The 13,096-nt window shown below is 38.6% G+C and overlaps 1 protein-coding gene across 2 annotated transcripts in view; it reads right to left on the reverse strand.

The window, feature by feature from the left end:
* Positions 1–1,097: 1,097 nt before the first annotated feature.
* The window catches only part of LOC121525904 (nesprin-2-like), an 81,189-nt gene continuing 69,190 nt past the window's right edge, over positions 1,098–13,096 (reverse strand). Inside the window, exons 39-51 of one of the 2 annotated variants that reach the window (XM_041812111.1) lie at positions 10,782–10,919; positions 10,341–10,535; positions 9,932–10,241; positions 9,104–9,172; positions 6,677–6,804; positions 6,427–6,556; positions 6,070–6,281; positions 5,777–5,977; positions 4,840–4,968; positions 3,861–4,052; positions 2,696–2,770; positions 1,457–1,506; positions 1,098–1,308 (exon numbers count right to left, since the gene is read on the reverse strand). In XM_041812111.1, the coding sequence (XP_041668045.1) occupies positions 1,098–1,308; positions 1,457–1,506; positions 2,696–2,770; positions 3,861–4,052; positions 4,840–4,968; positions 5,777–5,977; positions 6,070–6,281; positions 6,427–6,556; positions 6,677–6,804; positions 9,104–9,172; positions 9,932–10,241; positions 10,341–10,535; positions 10,782–10,919 (2,040 nt within the window). The remainder of the gene's footprint in view (positions 1,309–1,456; positions 1,507–2,695; positions 2,771–3,860; positions 4,053–4,839; positions 4,969–5,776; positions 5,978–6,069; positions 6,282–6,426; positions 6,557–6,676; positions 6,805–9,103; positions 9,173–9,931; positions 10,242–10,340; positions 10,536–10,781; positions 10,920–13,096) is intronic. The other variant, XM_041812112.1, reaches the window with a different exon arrangement.

Below are 13,096 nucleotides of genomic sequence, written 5' to 3' on the forward strand. Positions count from 1 at the left end.
AGTATTTGCTTGACAACAGACAGTAATAAAGCTACAAGGTTAGCTGAAAGCACCTGATTAGCTATTGGTTCTTATGCATATGTCTCTGTGTGTTTAGACCCTTTCTGCCCCCTAGTGGTCAAAAAAATCACTTAATGCAGCTTGTATTTTAGGGTGTTTTCATGTTGCTAAAATAGTCAAAAGTGACCCTTATAAAACACTGGCCAGAAAATTTACATGATCATAGGAAAATACCACATTTTAAAATACTGGCTTCCAAAAAAGGGAGAGCCAAAATACACTGCTACAAGCCGGCATGACTTTGAAAGCCACAAACAACTTACAATATAAAAGCGTTTTAAACTAGTTGAATGATCTCAAAGAATCAGTGCCACACTCAAGAACTCATAAGCAGAAACAATAATTTAACGTGTCTTTCTTTGTAGTTTGCCCTTATGTACAAAATTCAGCAGCAAAACCATTCAAAGTACATTATTCATAAAGTTCTGGTATTTCTGTTGGCTACAGAAGGCATGTCTTCAGACGAGTCACTGCCATCCTTTTAAAAAAGTCATATTTTACATCTTAAATACTCCTAAATCAAACAACAAACATGTTTCTGTACAAAATGTGCTATCAACAAGTGGCTGCCTTGATCAGAAGTTGCTGCAGTGGTTAAAAAATGGCGAGTGTAGTTTTTATTACTGGTGCTTTGGTTGTACCTGTCCTTTATCCTTCAAACTGGATACCACAGACTAAAGTGAAAGTACAAAATTAAATAATTTGTGAATATTAAAATAAATCTGGAGTCTTTTTGTGCCTCGTGTTGAAGATGGGGTCCTAGGATGGCAAATCTACATAGAAAAACTTTAAAACAAACCAGTGATATGGCTTCTTATTTTAGACTTTTGGAATTCCACAAACAATAAATAGATATTCAAAACATGGATAAGTTAAGTCAGAAAACAGAAGATGAGGCCTTCAGACGTGGAAGGCAGTGCATCTTTTTCCTCTAAACAGTAGAAAGGGTTTTTAAAATTCCACCCTTAACTGTGAGGGGACCCATGTTGGATTTTAACCTTGTTTAAAGGTTTTCAGTCCTTCCACTCTGGTGGTTTTCATGTGGGTGGGGGGCCATTGGTGTAGCGCAGCATGGGGTAGAAAGAGCGGGCAAAGTTGTTGGACAAAGTACAGCTGTAGTCCTCCTCAGACAGAGGTATCAGGCAGGCCAGAACCAGCAGCATGAAGAAGAGCAGGTGGAGAGGGAAGGCAGCTCGAAGAACGCGGTAGAAGAGAGGTCGGTGGGGGGAAGAATCCCTCCTCTCCTCCCTGCAGGGAGACAATTTATGTGCCAATAGTTATGTGGTTGTTTTGCAAAATAACAACTTTATAACCTTATAGATCTGCTCTTTGTTAACTAATGATAAACAAACAAAAAACAGTTTATAAAGTTAAGTTCCAGGTGGTGAAAGTTTACCTTCTTGTTGCTGGAAGTCCAGCAGTAGCAGCCTGTGAAGCAACCTCCTCCTGCAACAAACAAGAAAATGAACTCACCTTTAAATTATAGCCTATTATCTTTAACAAAACAGCTAAATCAATAAAGTTTAAAGTGCAGGCAAAAAGCATGTGTTAATGCTATCATGCCTATTGGAAGCAAGTTAACATCATTAAGATGCCAAAATGATGCTGCTAATGACCTGATGGCACAGAAAGGCTAAATATTTTAACCAGGCAGAGGTGAAAAAGGACCAAACCATTGTACTCAAAAGTACAGTTACTTTTGTAAATATCATCAGCAGTATTCTAACCAAAGTTTAGCTGATGCCAGTATCAATACCGATATATAAATGGTGTTAAGCCAGGAACACTCTCGTCATACATTTTACCGTTTTTTTGCAAAATGCATACACAGTTTTACTTGGTGGAGAAGGCTCTGCTCTAAAGATGCTCCCTCGGTTAGTCAAGCAGCATGCTTTGACTTTCCAGGGAGCGTATGGCTAGAAACCCCTGTATGCATGGATAAATTACTTATAATCCGTACTGAATACAATAAAATTAGTTCAAATGCAATTAATCCATAGTCATGTGTATCTCAATACAAGCTTTATGCTTTAAAGGAGGAGGCTGGGGTGGAGGAGGTTAAACTTTGCCAGCAGCAGCAGCCTGATGCATCAGCATTAATGCAAACAGGAATCAGTAAGAAGTACGTCATATTTAAATAAACCCATGTTTTGAGAGAAAGAGCTGTGATTGACTCTGGGAGTCAATAATTGGGATGAGCTGGCTGTCAGCTGATCATGGTGTATGGCTACTGTGCCCCACATGAACTAATGCTGAGCTTTATTTTAGACCTAAAACTTCAGTCCCCACCAAAAATTTCAAAGTTTGAGGATAAACAAATGAACAAATTTCATTCCTTCAAACACACTTTAAAGTGTAAGGAATGATGAGGAATAAAGAAAACAACTTAAGGTGACGTAGGTCTGTTGTTCCAGTCGAAAACTCCACTGACTTATTTGTTGGCAAATATTTATAGTTAATATTGGTTGAAAATGTTAGCAGAATAGTTCATATCTGCCAATACGAATATCAAGTTCCTAACATTGTTTACCCCTAGTAGTAGTGGCAATAGTTTGATCAGCATTAAAAATCACCTCCCATAAGGCAAACAAAACAGAATCAGTAAGTCTGGGTAAAGGTAAATGTTCAGGTGTACCTTATGCAGCTGCAGAGGAGAGCTGACAGTTCCCAGACCGATGCTGTCCACCTCAGGGCTGGTCGATCCGGTTTCCTGAGACACAGACGGTAAACAGAGTGTCAGATAAGACTCATCAGACAGGATCAGAGTCAACAGGCTTTACACTGGAGCACAGACAGTTACCTCAATGCACCTCTGATGAAATCTCATTCATGCTCTCTGTTTTATTTATGAACAATCTTAAACACTAGACTTTTGATTCAATCATTATTTTGCATTTCCTTCTGCAGGCTGGGAGATATTTAAACAGAGCAGTCAGAGGGTGATGATGAGATAACCATCATATTTACACACAGCAGTGACACTGGTCAGACCTATTAAGGCTTAAATCAAAGTTTGACTTGGTGACTTACGAAAAGCTTTATGAACCAATATTCATTACAATTTTAGTTAACTGGATGATTTTGAATGGTTCAAAATAAAGAAAAATGTTTTTAAAAATGGCACCGATTCAAAGGACATGAGCTCTGAAGGAATAAAGCTCTGCTTTTCTAATTTTTTCAGACTTTGCCTGATGTAAAGGTGAAGTTGAAAATTTAGCCTAAAAGCCCTAAATTGTCTCTGTAGGGCTCTCTTTTAACAGCTAACTATTTCTGCATGACTTCTAGGAAAGAGTGATGTAAAATTCAATTTTCATTTTTTTCAAAATTACATGTTTTTTTCTTGTCACCAGTCTGGTAGATGATGCCTTACTTTTCCTCCATAAGGCACCTGATAACATCCTTCCTTGGATGAGTCTGGCTGTAGGGACGTTTGTTACAAAATTAAAAAATTAGATTGTGGCATTATGCTAATTTGTTTATTTAGTTATGTATTTAATTAGATGAGTCTCTAAACATAATAAGAGTAGATTTTGGAAATGTTTCTCGTTAAAAAGGGCTTAAATTAGTAGATTTATGGGGAAAAAATTCTGCCAAAGGAGATTTATAGAAATAGACGTTTGGGTTATATTGAAAATCAATCATCAAATTGGCCTTATGCAAAGAGGTATGCAAGTTTTCTGCCCTTGAAATGGTTAACTCACTAATTCAATCCCTTTTTTTTTGTAAATATGTCACTCATTGACTTTGTGTAACCATGCCACTGCAGAGCCCTCAGTAGGTAAAAGATAAACCGGACATACCAGTCTTCTCTGCAGCACGTGCAGGTCAGCAGCCACCTGCCGCAGCAGCAGACACAGCTTGTTGCAGATGACATGGACCTTCTCTTTGGCCTCGATGCTGTCCTCCTCTGTGGCCTCAAGGAGGAGCTGAGAGGAGATCTCCTGCAGGGAGGAGACCTGCCGCTGTCGGCCACGCAGCTCCTCTTGCAGAGTCTGGCAGCAGGGGGCGACAGAGAGCATGGGAGTCATTACAGCAGACAACAAGAGGTCAGTGAAACTATAAACTCCTCTTTTTAAGGGCTGAATAGATCACTGGAAAGTTTTACAAATCAATGATCTTCAATAACACAAAGTGGACATGTGCACATTTATACTTTTGCTCTTCCAGAACAAAATCTTCAAACCTGGGGTCTGTCATAAAATTATGCATGCAGTTGTTTCTGTAAATACTTAGAAATTGATGCATAATTAGGCCCTCTTTCACAAAATTACATATTTTATTGTCATGTTTATTTGTTGCCTTGTGTGACTTGTATTTAAGACTAAAACTAATGAGACATACAAAACTTTTTAGAAAACATATAGGGGTTGTAACTGAGGAAAAAAGTTTTGTTTGGTTTTTTTTTTTTTTTTTTAGAAAGAGGGACAATCCTGGTAGAACTGTTTTCAGCCAAGTCAGGACAATGTTAACAAACCAGATCCATGTTTGTTTCCCGTAGAGACATCAACACTTTACTCAGCTGATTCGCAATATTTTTAAAGGGTGTTTACACTAACAGTAAATTTTTTTAACTAAAGTGTGACTATTTGTTGTAAAATGAAGACAGCATTACCGTAAACTGGATAATTTGCTGCTAGAAATAGTAAAATTAATCATTTTCGTCCAGTTCTTCAATATAACTAAAACCTGAACATTTGGGGCAGTGTTCCTGGTTTCTGTCAAAACCAAACTGAAAGTATGAGATGTTGTTATGGATGCAATGATCAGTTGTCTGCTCACCATCAGTGATTTCTGGTGCACCAGCAGAATAAGGTTTGATATTGACGGGTCGTTGACGTTCACAGCACTGAGTTTGTTCTCAGCCTGAGAAAGCCACAGGAGCAGAGAGTGCAGCGTCTCATGAAACTCCTGCAGAAGGAGACAAAGCAGAAGAAAGACCGGATGATGATACGTGATTATACTTTAAGTGTCATCCTCTCAGAGTTCAAACCCTCGAGGGTTTAAAAGACACCAGAGAAGCTGCTGCAGGTTTCCCAGTACATTTTTCATTACAAGCAATGGCAAAGCCGCATGTTACTTTAACAGCTCAGTATTAAATGGTACATTCTGTCTTTTCTACCAGGCTTACAAATGCTGCAGTGCTTCAGTGTCCCAAAACTCATGAAATAAAAACTGTGTCTGAGAGGTGTTAAACCTGTTGTTCTCTTAGGATGAAGGTATGGTGTCTGAGCACGCCTGTGTGCATAAAGATTGTTGTTTTCTGATTGAATTGTACCTAAAATATGATTCACGCTCTAATATCTTTGCCATACAACAAATTTGTAGTATTGGTACATTTTAACAGACCACTTTTCTTTTTACATCACTCTAACCTCCCTGAATTAACCTCCTAAATGTCCCAAAGTAACCTATATAGAAAATAAATGCCTTATTATGTAAGTAAATGCAAATTCCCCTCATTAGCCAAGGAAAAATAATGACAGAGTCAATGCCTCCTTTTATTATAGCAGCATGATTCATGTATTTTCTGATGAAAGCATGGTCTGAACCAGAAATATCATCCAATAAACTCTATCCAGCACTTTAAAAACATGTCATGAATCCAACATACTGTAGGTTTGTCTTTGAAAATATTAGTGAATCAAGCTTAATGACTCTACCACTGCTGTTTCGGTCACATTACATGCATTAGTGTCTCAATGTCTCTATCTCTAACCTGACACTGCATGAGAGCAGAGTGCAGCCTCCTTTCCCATCTCTCCAGGCCGCTGCAGGCCTGCGTCCAGCTCTGATTGGCTGAGCTCAGAGCTTCCTGCAGCTCTCGCAGCTCGGCGCTGTCGCCTCGCAGGAAGTGACGACTGCTCAGGTTAACGGAGATCATCAGACACTTGTAGCTGTTGAAGGTTTTCTGCATCTCCTGGAAAGACGAGGAGAGAGATTTGTGTTGGTGACGTTTAATGGTCTTTAAAGGTTTAATGGTCTAAACGTCAAGTTGTGGTCGTGCATCACCTTTAGCTTCCTGATGTTGACTTCGATGTCTCTTATGCTTGTGGACGGTGCGATTCGTTGTAGCCTCTCAAGCTCTGGCAGCACCCTGCCCAACCAGGAAGTGACTTCAGAGAGGTCAGAGTTCAGCTTCTGCCACTGCTCCAGGTCCTGTTTGATGTCCGTCTCCTTGTTGAACTTCTGTACTTGTAGAAGCTCCCAGCGCTCGATCACACCTGCAGACAAACCAAAGTTACTGTGGAGGACTTTAGAACGGTTTTCATAATTTCACTTTTTTTTTTTAGTTATGCCTGAAATATCCTTGAAATATTCCTCTGAGGATATGAGTGGTGGAGAGAGACCTCTTCTTGTATCGTGTACCTGTGCTGGTCTGCTTGTCAGCTGTACTGCTGGTCAGACCGGGATCATCCAGCTCCTCTTCATCATTCAGGATCAGCTTCACTCTCTTTACTGTGTTGATGCTGCCACTGCACTCCGACATGAGTTTAACCTGAACAAACACATTACGTTCAACATTAACCTAAAAAAACCTCTTCTGTCATGCGGCATTGCAGTTTTTTAGGCATGGAAATGTGTAATAATTTTATTGTTTTGTTGAATGCATCCTTACGTAGCCCTGCTGGTGGAAAGGAGCGCTGGTGCTGTGTGTCGGAGATGAGCTCAGACCTCGCAGAAGAGCTCGTTTCCTCTCTGGAGAGCCGGGCTGGTGCCAGCTGGGTGGGTCAGTCACTGATTTCACTGAAGAGAGAACGAGGAAAAATTTGAATGAAACTAATGCCAAAGAGGATATGGAAAAGGGTAAAAACCTGAAAACAAAAAGGGTAAAAAAAATCAAACACAGAGGCAGATTACAGAAAACAAAAATAACAGGGCAGAAAAATCACAAGATTCATCACACAACAATCATCACAAACAGTTTTTCTCGTGCCAATATTAGAATCTGTCACAAACATGCAAAAAACTATGGTAGCCCTGAAATGCCAAAGAGAAAAATCAACTGTAGTGTCTGTTTAACAAGTCTAGTCATATTACTTTCTCAGTAGAGCATATGATGCAAAAAACAAAAGAAAAAGGAAAATTTTAGCAAGGAAAATCTTCCTTGCTTCAATTATTTTTCCTTGACCTCTTCAAGACTTTCAAAAAAATTTCCTTAAACAACTGTTTGAATATTTATTTCCCACTTATTTTTCATATAGCAAAAAAAGGGGAGCTGTCTCCCCAAAATTGTGGCTTAAATGTCGTCAAGAAGAGTAATATCACAGCACATACTGAATGGAACATGCACAACTGTGGTAGCCCTGAATTGCCAAAGACAAAAATCAATTGTAGAGTCTGTTTCACAATACTAATCATATTCCTTTCTTAGCAGTGCAGTGATACAAGAAACATTTGCAAAGAAAAACTTCCTTAATTCAATATTTTTTTCCTTGCCTGTTTCAAGGATTTAAAAGAAATCCTTAAACAACTTCTTTGGCCTTACAATTTCTTTCCACTTGTTTGAATATTTATTTTAAAGAAACTGATTCTTTTTCATCAACTTGTTGCTTAAATGTTGTCAAGATGAGTGCTAGTCCACCATGTTCTTAAGGGACCATGCAAAAATTACAGTGGCCCTGAAATGCCAAAAAGAAAAATCAATCGTAGTGTCTTAGAACTCTTATTATATTACTTTCTCAGCAGTACATATGATGCAAGAAAATACATTTGCAAAGAAAATCTTCCTTAATTAAATATTTTCTTTCTTTGCCTGTTTCAAGGATTTTAAAAAGTCATTACAAGTTTTTTTTCATATATTTCTCTCTCACTTGCTTTTAATTTTGCACAAAAAAAGAAAAAGATTCTTTTGGTCAACTTGTGGCTTATGTAACCAAAATGAGTGGTAAAAAATGTGTTTTGTTGTTCCACGAGTCTAATTGTATTACTTTCTTAGCAGCGCATATGATGCAAAAAAATTGCAGAGAAAATCTTGCTTAGTTCAATGCATTATTTCCTTGCCTATTTCAAGGATGAAGAAACTCAACTTTTTCATATATTTCTTTTCCACTTTTTTTTATTTTTACTAAAACAGATAATTTAGCCTTTTTTTTAAACTTCCGGCTTAAATGTCATCAAAATGAGTTTCTGCAACATGTTTAAGGGAACATGCAAAAACTACAGTAGCCCAGAAATGCCTTAGAGAAAAATCTGTTGTTGTGTGTATTTCAAAAGTTTAATCATATTACTGTCTTAGCAGTACATATGATTAGTTTAATACATTTTCCTTTCCTGCTTCAAGGACTGAAAAAGGTCCTTGAACAACTTTGTTTTACATTTTTTTATTTTCAAATTGTTTTTTCTAACAAAAAAACAAACAAAAAAAAACCAAACAAATTTGGAGATGATTTTTAACATGTGGCTGAATTTTTTTGACAAAAAAAGGTTTTACTTCAACACGTATTTAAGAAACTATTCTAACAAAATGTTAAAAAACACGTCTTAGAGTGTCAAATATTTAAAAACCCGCAACTTTAAAATTAGTCTTTTTTTTACAAAAAATAAATCAAGGACATTTTATGAAAATAAGCCACTGGGTTGCTCTTGGTTTTACTGGTGAAATAAGGGAATTTTGGATTTTGTTTTTTCTTTTTTTTATCCTTACTTCCATTCCCTCTGTTACACACTCAAGAGAAAGATTTGGATCAGACTTTAAAAAATGGGTCCACAGTTCAATTTTTCAAAATAGAAAATATGGGCTACCAAAATAAAAGTATAAAAAGAAACATGAGAAAAAACTCAAGTGGATGAATAATGAAAACTCTATTGCCAAATCATGCAGGTCTCCATCTCTGCAGGTCATTTTTAAAGTGAATCATTAATTGCACTGCTGCTCAGCCACATGTGTACTCATGACGGAAATGGAGAAAAATATGATGGATACGAGGGACGGGGATGCGGGGATGCGGGGTACAGCTGGATGAGGTTTTGGTTGCTAGGGGAGGAAAATGAGGGTCCATAAACACACAGTGAGGCAGGCACATGCAGGAGGCAGAGTGCCTACCCGAAGCTGCTCTCACTGCTCTGACCGTCGCTTTGACAAACGACTCTGAGCTCTCTGTGACCTTCACATCTGGAAGAGAGAGGGAGGGTCAACAACGTCCAACAGCTGCTCTGGAACGAATGCAGCTCTGCACAAGTTAGGATGCTGTTTTAGTGAAATTAAAGGATTGGTCTGATTAAAACAAAGAGGATGCACCAGGAGAGAGAGCAGTGAGGGTTTACTGAAGACTAATGTGTTAATTAAACACACAGACAGAAGGGATGTCAATATGTGAGAGTTTTACAGTTTTCATTAAGCAGAAACTTTAGTCTTAAGTGACATGCATTTGTGTGTAAAAGAAACACATGACAGGACCTAGAAAGAAGAAAACGGTGTTGGTTAAGTGCCAAAAAAGCTTTAAGTCCAATCAGACAAAGGGACACATGCTTGGCTGTCAACAAACCTCACGGTGAGCCATGCTGACTAAAACCCACCATAAGTTCTCCCATCTAAACCTCTTATTAATTCTAATCAATCATTTTCTGGCTTTAAGCCTGAAGGTGATGTTTTTTCAAGAAATAATTAAAAAAAAACATTGGAAAAGTCTTAAAAAATAACTTTAAAACATTTAAATGTTAAACAAAAGTATTAAGAGGAGCTAGCTGTGTAGAAGAATGAAGCTTCTAACTTATTACAACAGACTAGAGTAACATTATTTATCACAAACAACCACAGAAATAACCTTTAAAAAATCCCATTGTGTAAGAGCCAGTTTGTTGCTGATGTCTTAATTTCTAATAGCATTTAACTCTTCTACAAGAGTAGTGACAACATAAATGTCATTTTTACCTGACAAAGCACTGAAGAAGGTGGCGTCCTCATCATCTTCATGCGACGATGATCCTCCCACATCAACCGTGTGATCCCACTCCAGGGGGATGGAGTCGACGCTGACGGGGGTCTCTCTTCCTGACCGCTCCAAAGGGGGCGCTAAGAGGTGGCACATCACCTGTCGCCCAGCTGAGACTACACCTACTGCTGGAACTTCCTCTTCCTCCTTTTTCCTCCTCGTCTCGCTCCAGGAGGTCCCATTAGGAAGCTCAGATGAGTCATCATGGTCTGTGTCACGGTCTGACAGCTCCCTCTCCTCCTCCAGAACCTTAAAATCATTCAAGAAGAAGCATTTCATTTAGAAACATCTAAGTTGTAATGTAAAAAAAAAACATGAGACAGGGTCTGCCTCAATGGCCGTACTAACAGGGCGTCTGTTGACCAGGCGGTTGTGGAATCGAGACACGCGTCCAAACACCTCCTGACAGTAAGAGTGCAGCTCCTCCAGCTCGTCCTCGATCAGCACGGCATCCAGAGGAGCGCTCTTCTGGATCAAGTTCTCCCCGAACACGATCAGAGCGTCGATTTTATTTGTGTTCAGGGTGATTTCCTGCTGGAAACCCTGAAGTTGAGGACATTGGAAGAGAAACAAGGTAAAGGGTTAAAATATGCTATCTAAAAGACACTTAAAATAATGGCAAAACTGCAGAAATTATGAGTGGTTTTGGTGAGATTTCTGTTAATAGTTCACCAATTGTTTTGCTCCAAAATATACTTCTCAGTATTACTTCATCTTTATTCCATTCAAGTTAAATTATTTGACCCTTTTATTTAAAGAGGAGTGAACGGTCCACAAAAGCAGACTTACATTGAGCTGTCTCATCTTGTCTTCGATGTCACTCTCTGAGAAATGCTCCACATTGGTGAGCTGCAGGTCCATCTCTGTCAGCCAGACCAGGATCCCCTCACGAGTCCCCTCGAAGTCTTCTCTCTGAGAGGTAAAGTGCTGCAGGAGCAGAGAACACAGGAGCAGAAGCATTATCAGGATGAGGTTCAAGGGTTCTTTAATAGTACTTAAAAAGATTAACCAAAAGTGTCAATTCTAGAATAAAACATATCTAAAAGTCAGCAGAACTACTAGCATTATCACTCTATTGATAAAATGTAATTAAAAAGGTAAAAACGGAGTGAAACATTTAGCTGAAATCATTTTTACAAGTTTTATATATAAAACAAAACAGATGGAAGGAGAGAACTCTACGTGGACCAAAAAAAGTTTCCCCTCTGGTTTTGGGAATTTTTGGGATTGTGTAAAAGTAATTTTAGTTGTTGAATCAACATGCTCCAGTCACACAAGATGACTCTTAATGTCCCAAGATGCTGTCTGAAAACCAGAGGTGACCAAGCGTTTGCTGTGGCTGCTCCAAGACTGGGAAACCACTTCACATCAAAGCTGCTGAAACCATAGAAAACTGCAAATGCTTGGTCAAGACTCACCTATTTGCTATGGATTTTAATACAAGCTGAGCTTGACACTTTGATATGCATTACTCTGCAGAGCTTTTAGGTATGTCTGGGCCAAAAATAGAGGCTGAAGTCAGGTGGAGATTTGGCGAGTAAGCCAACTTAGGCTGTCCACACTTTCAAATCTTGAACGACATGAGGACAAATTCAAATGATTTTTCATCCTATAATCCTCTGAGCGCATACATTAGATGACTCAGCTCAAGTCCGCTCAGAACACACTCCTGCCAACCTGCCAGCGACCTTGTGTGATCATGTGACTTCAGAAGAATAACAACCATGTATGTCCATCAATACTGTCGGCCTGCCGTCCCTCCACCACAGGCTGTCCTGCTATGTATTACAGGTGCAGCAAAAACCATAAAACAAGGAGAAGAATCAGGATGAAATCCTGGTTGGAATTAAGGTACAGTTGTGTTTATGTTGCTGAATGGTGAAAGTACACATGACCCGGCTGGTGATGCAACCTGGTCTGCTTTCTCTCAATGGTTGTTTGGGTAGTTCATCCGAGGCATTAAGACCTTGAATCATAAATATCAAACATGTTTAAGAGTCCACCGCACGATTTGGAGCAATAAAACAATCATCTTGACATCACACACTTGAGGATTATTAGGACAAAAAGTCGTTTGCGACGAGGATACCCCCCACGATCGTCAGGGGACGCAAATCTTGCCTCAAATTAGGATTAAAATCCTCTACTGTGTGGCCAGCCTTAGGGCACCATCAGGCTGGGAGGAGGATTGACACAACCCTCGTCATGCTCTGGATGTCTTTGCATGTTACCAGGGGCCTGGGAACATCATCTGTTGAGTGCCCTACATGCCTATATTCATGAATGTATATACAGTGCTTAACAAATTTATTAGACCACCCTAACCCTAACCAAAGTAAAGTTTATGCCACAGCTGCCCTAAATTAACAGCATTGGTAATTACCAAAATCATTTTTTTTGTTTCTGCAATGGTTAATACACCAATATGTAGAAGCTCTTTAACCCAAATGATATTTTTAATGCTAAAATATAATTATTATTGTTATCCATGAATTTTCAAATATGCTGATTTACAAAAAAACTGAAAAAATAGTAAAGCACATTAATATTTCTTGATTAACATGTCAAATTATAGTTATTTACTTGCAGTCCTGAAGAGAAAAATGAGTTTTTAGTGGTTGAATGTTATGCCTGAATAACTTCTGACTTCCCAGAGAAGCCCAGTGAGCGGGCTCAAATTTGGGTGAATTCAGTTTGAAATCCCTCATTCCTGTTCAAAATAGTAAAACGTGGAGAGCTCACTGAAAATGAAAGAGTCCACATTAAAGCACTTCATGATGCTGGATGGTCTTTGAGACAAATATGAAAGGTGGTCTATTAAATTTGTTAAGCACTGTATGTTTTAAGGCTCTTATTTATTGTGTTTTAATGAGTCATTTATAGTTCTTTTATTTCTTATTTCATTTATAAACAGTATTTTAACAGAGTATTACAAGCACTTTGGTCAGCTGAGGTTGCTTTAAATGTGCTATATAAATAAAGGCTGACTTGACTATGATCCTGCAGATTTCACCATGTTAGAGCTGGTATTAGCAGCAGCTAGTGACTGATTTAGTTGGCATATTGATCACAGATGTTGGGCCTTGTAGATGTTTTCCTTATCA

The sequence above is a fragment of the Cheilinus undulatus genome, linkage group 18 (genome assembly GCF_018320785.1).
Source record: "Cheilinus undulatus linkage group 18, ASM1832078v1, whole genome shotgun sequence".
Taxonomy (NCBI): Eukaryota; Metazoa; Chordata; class Actinopteri; order Labriformes; family Labridae; genus Cheilinus; species Cheilinus undulatus.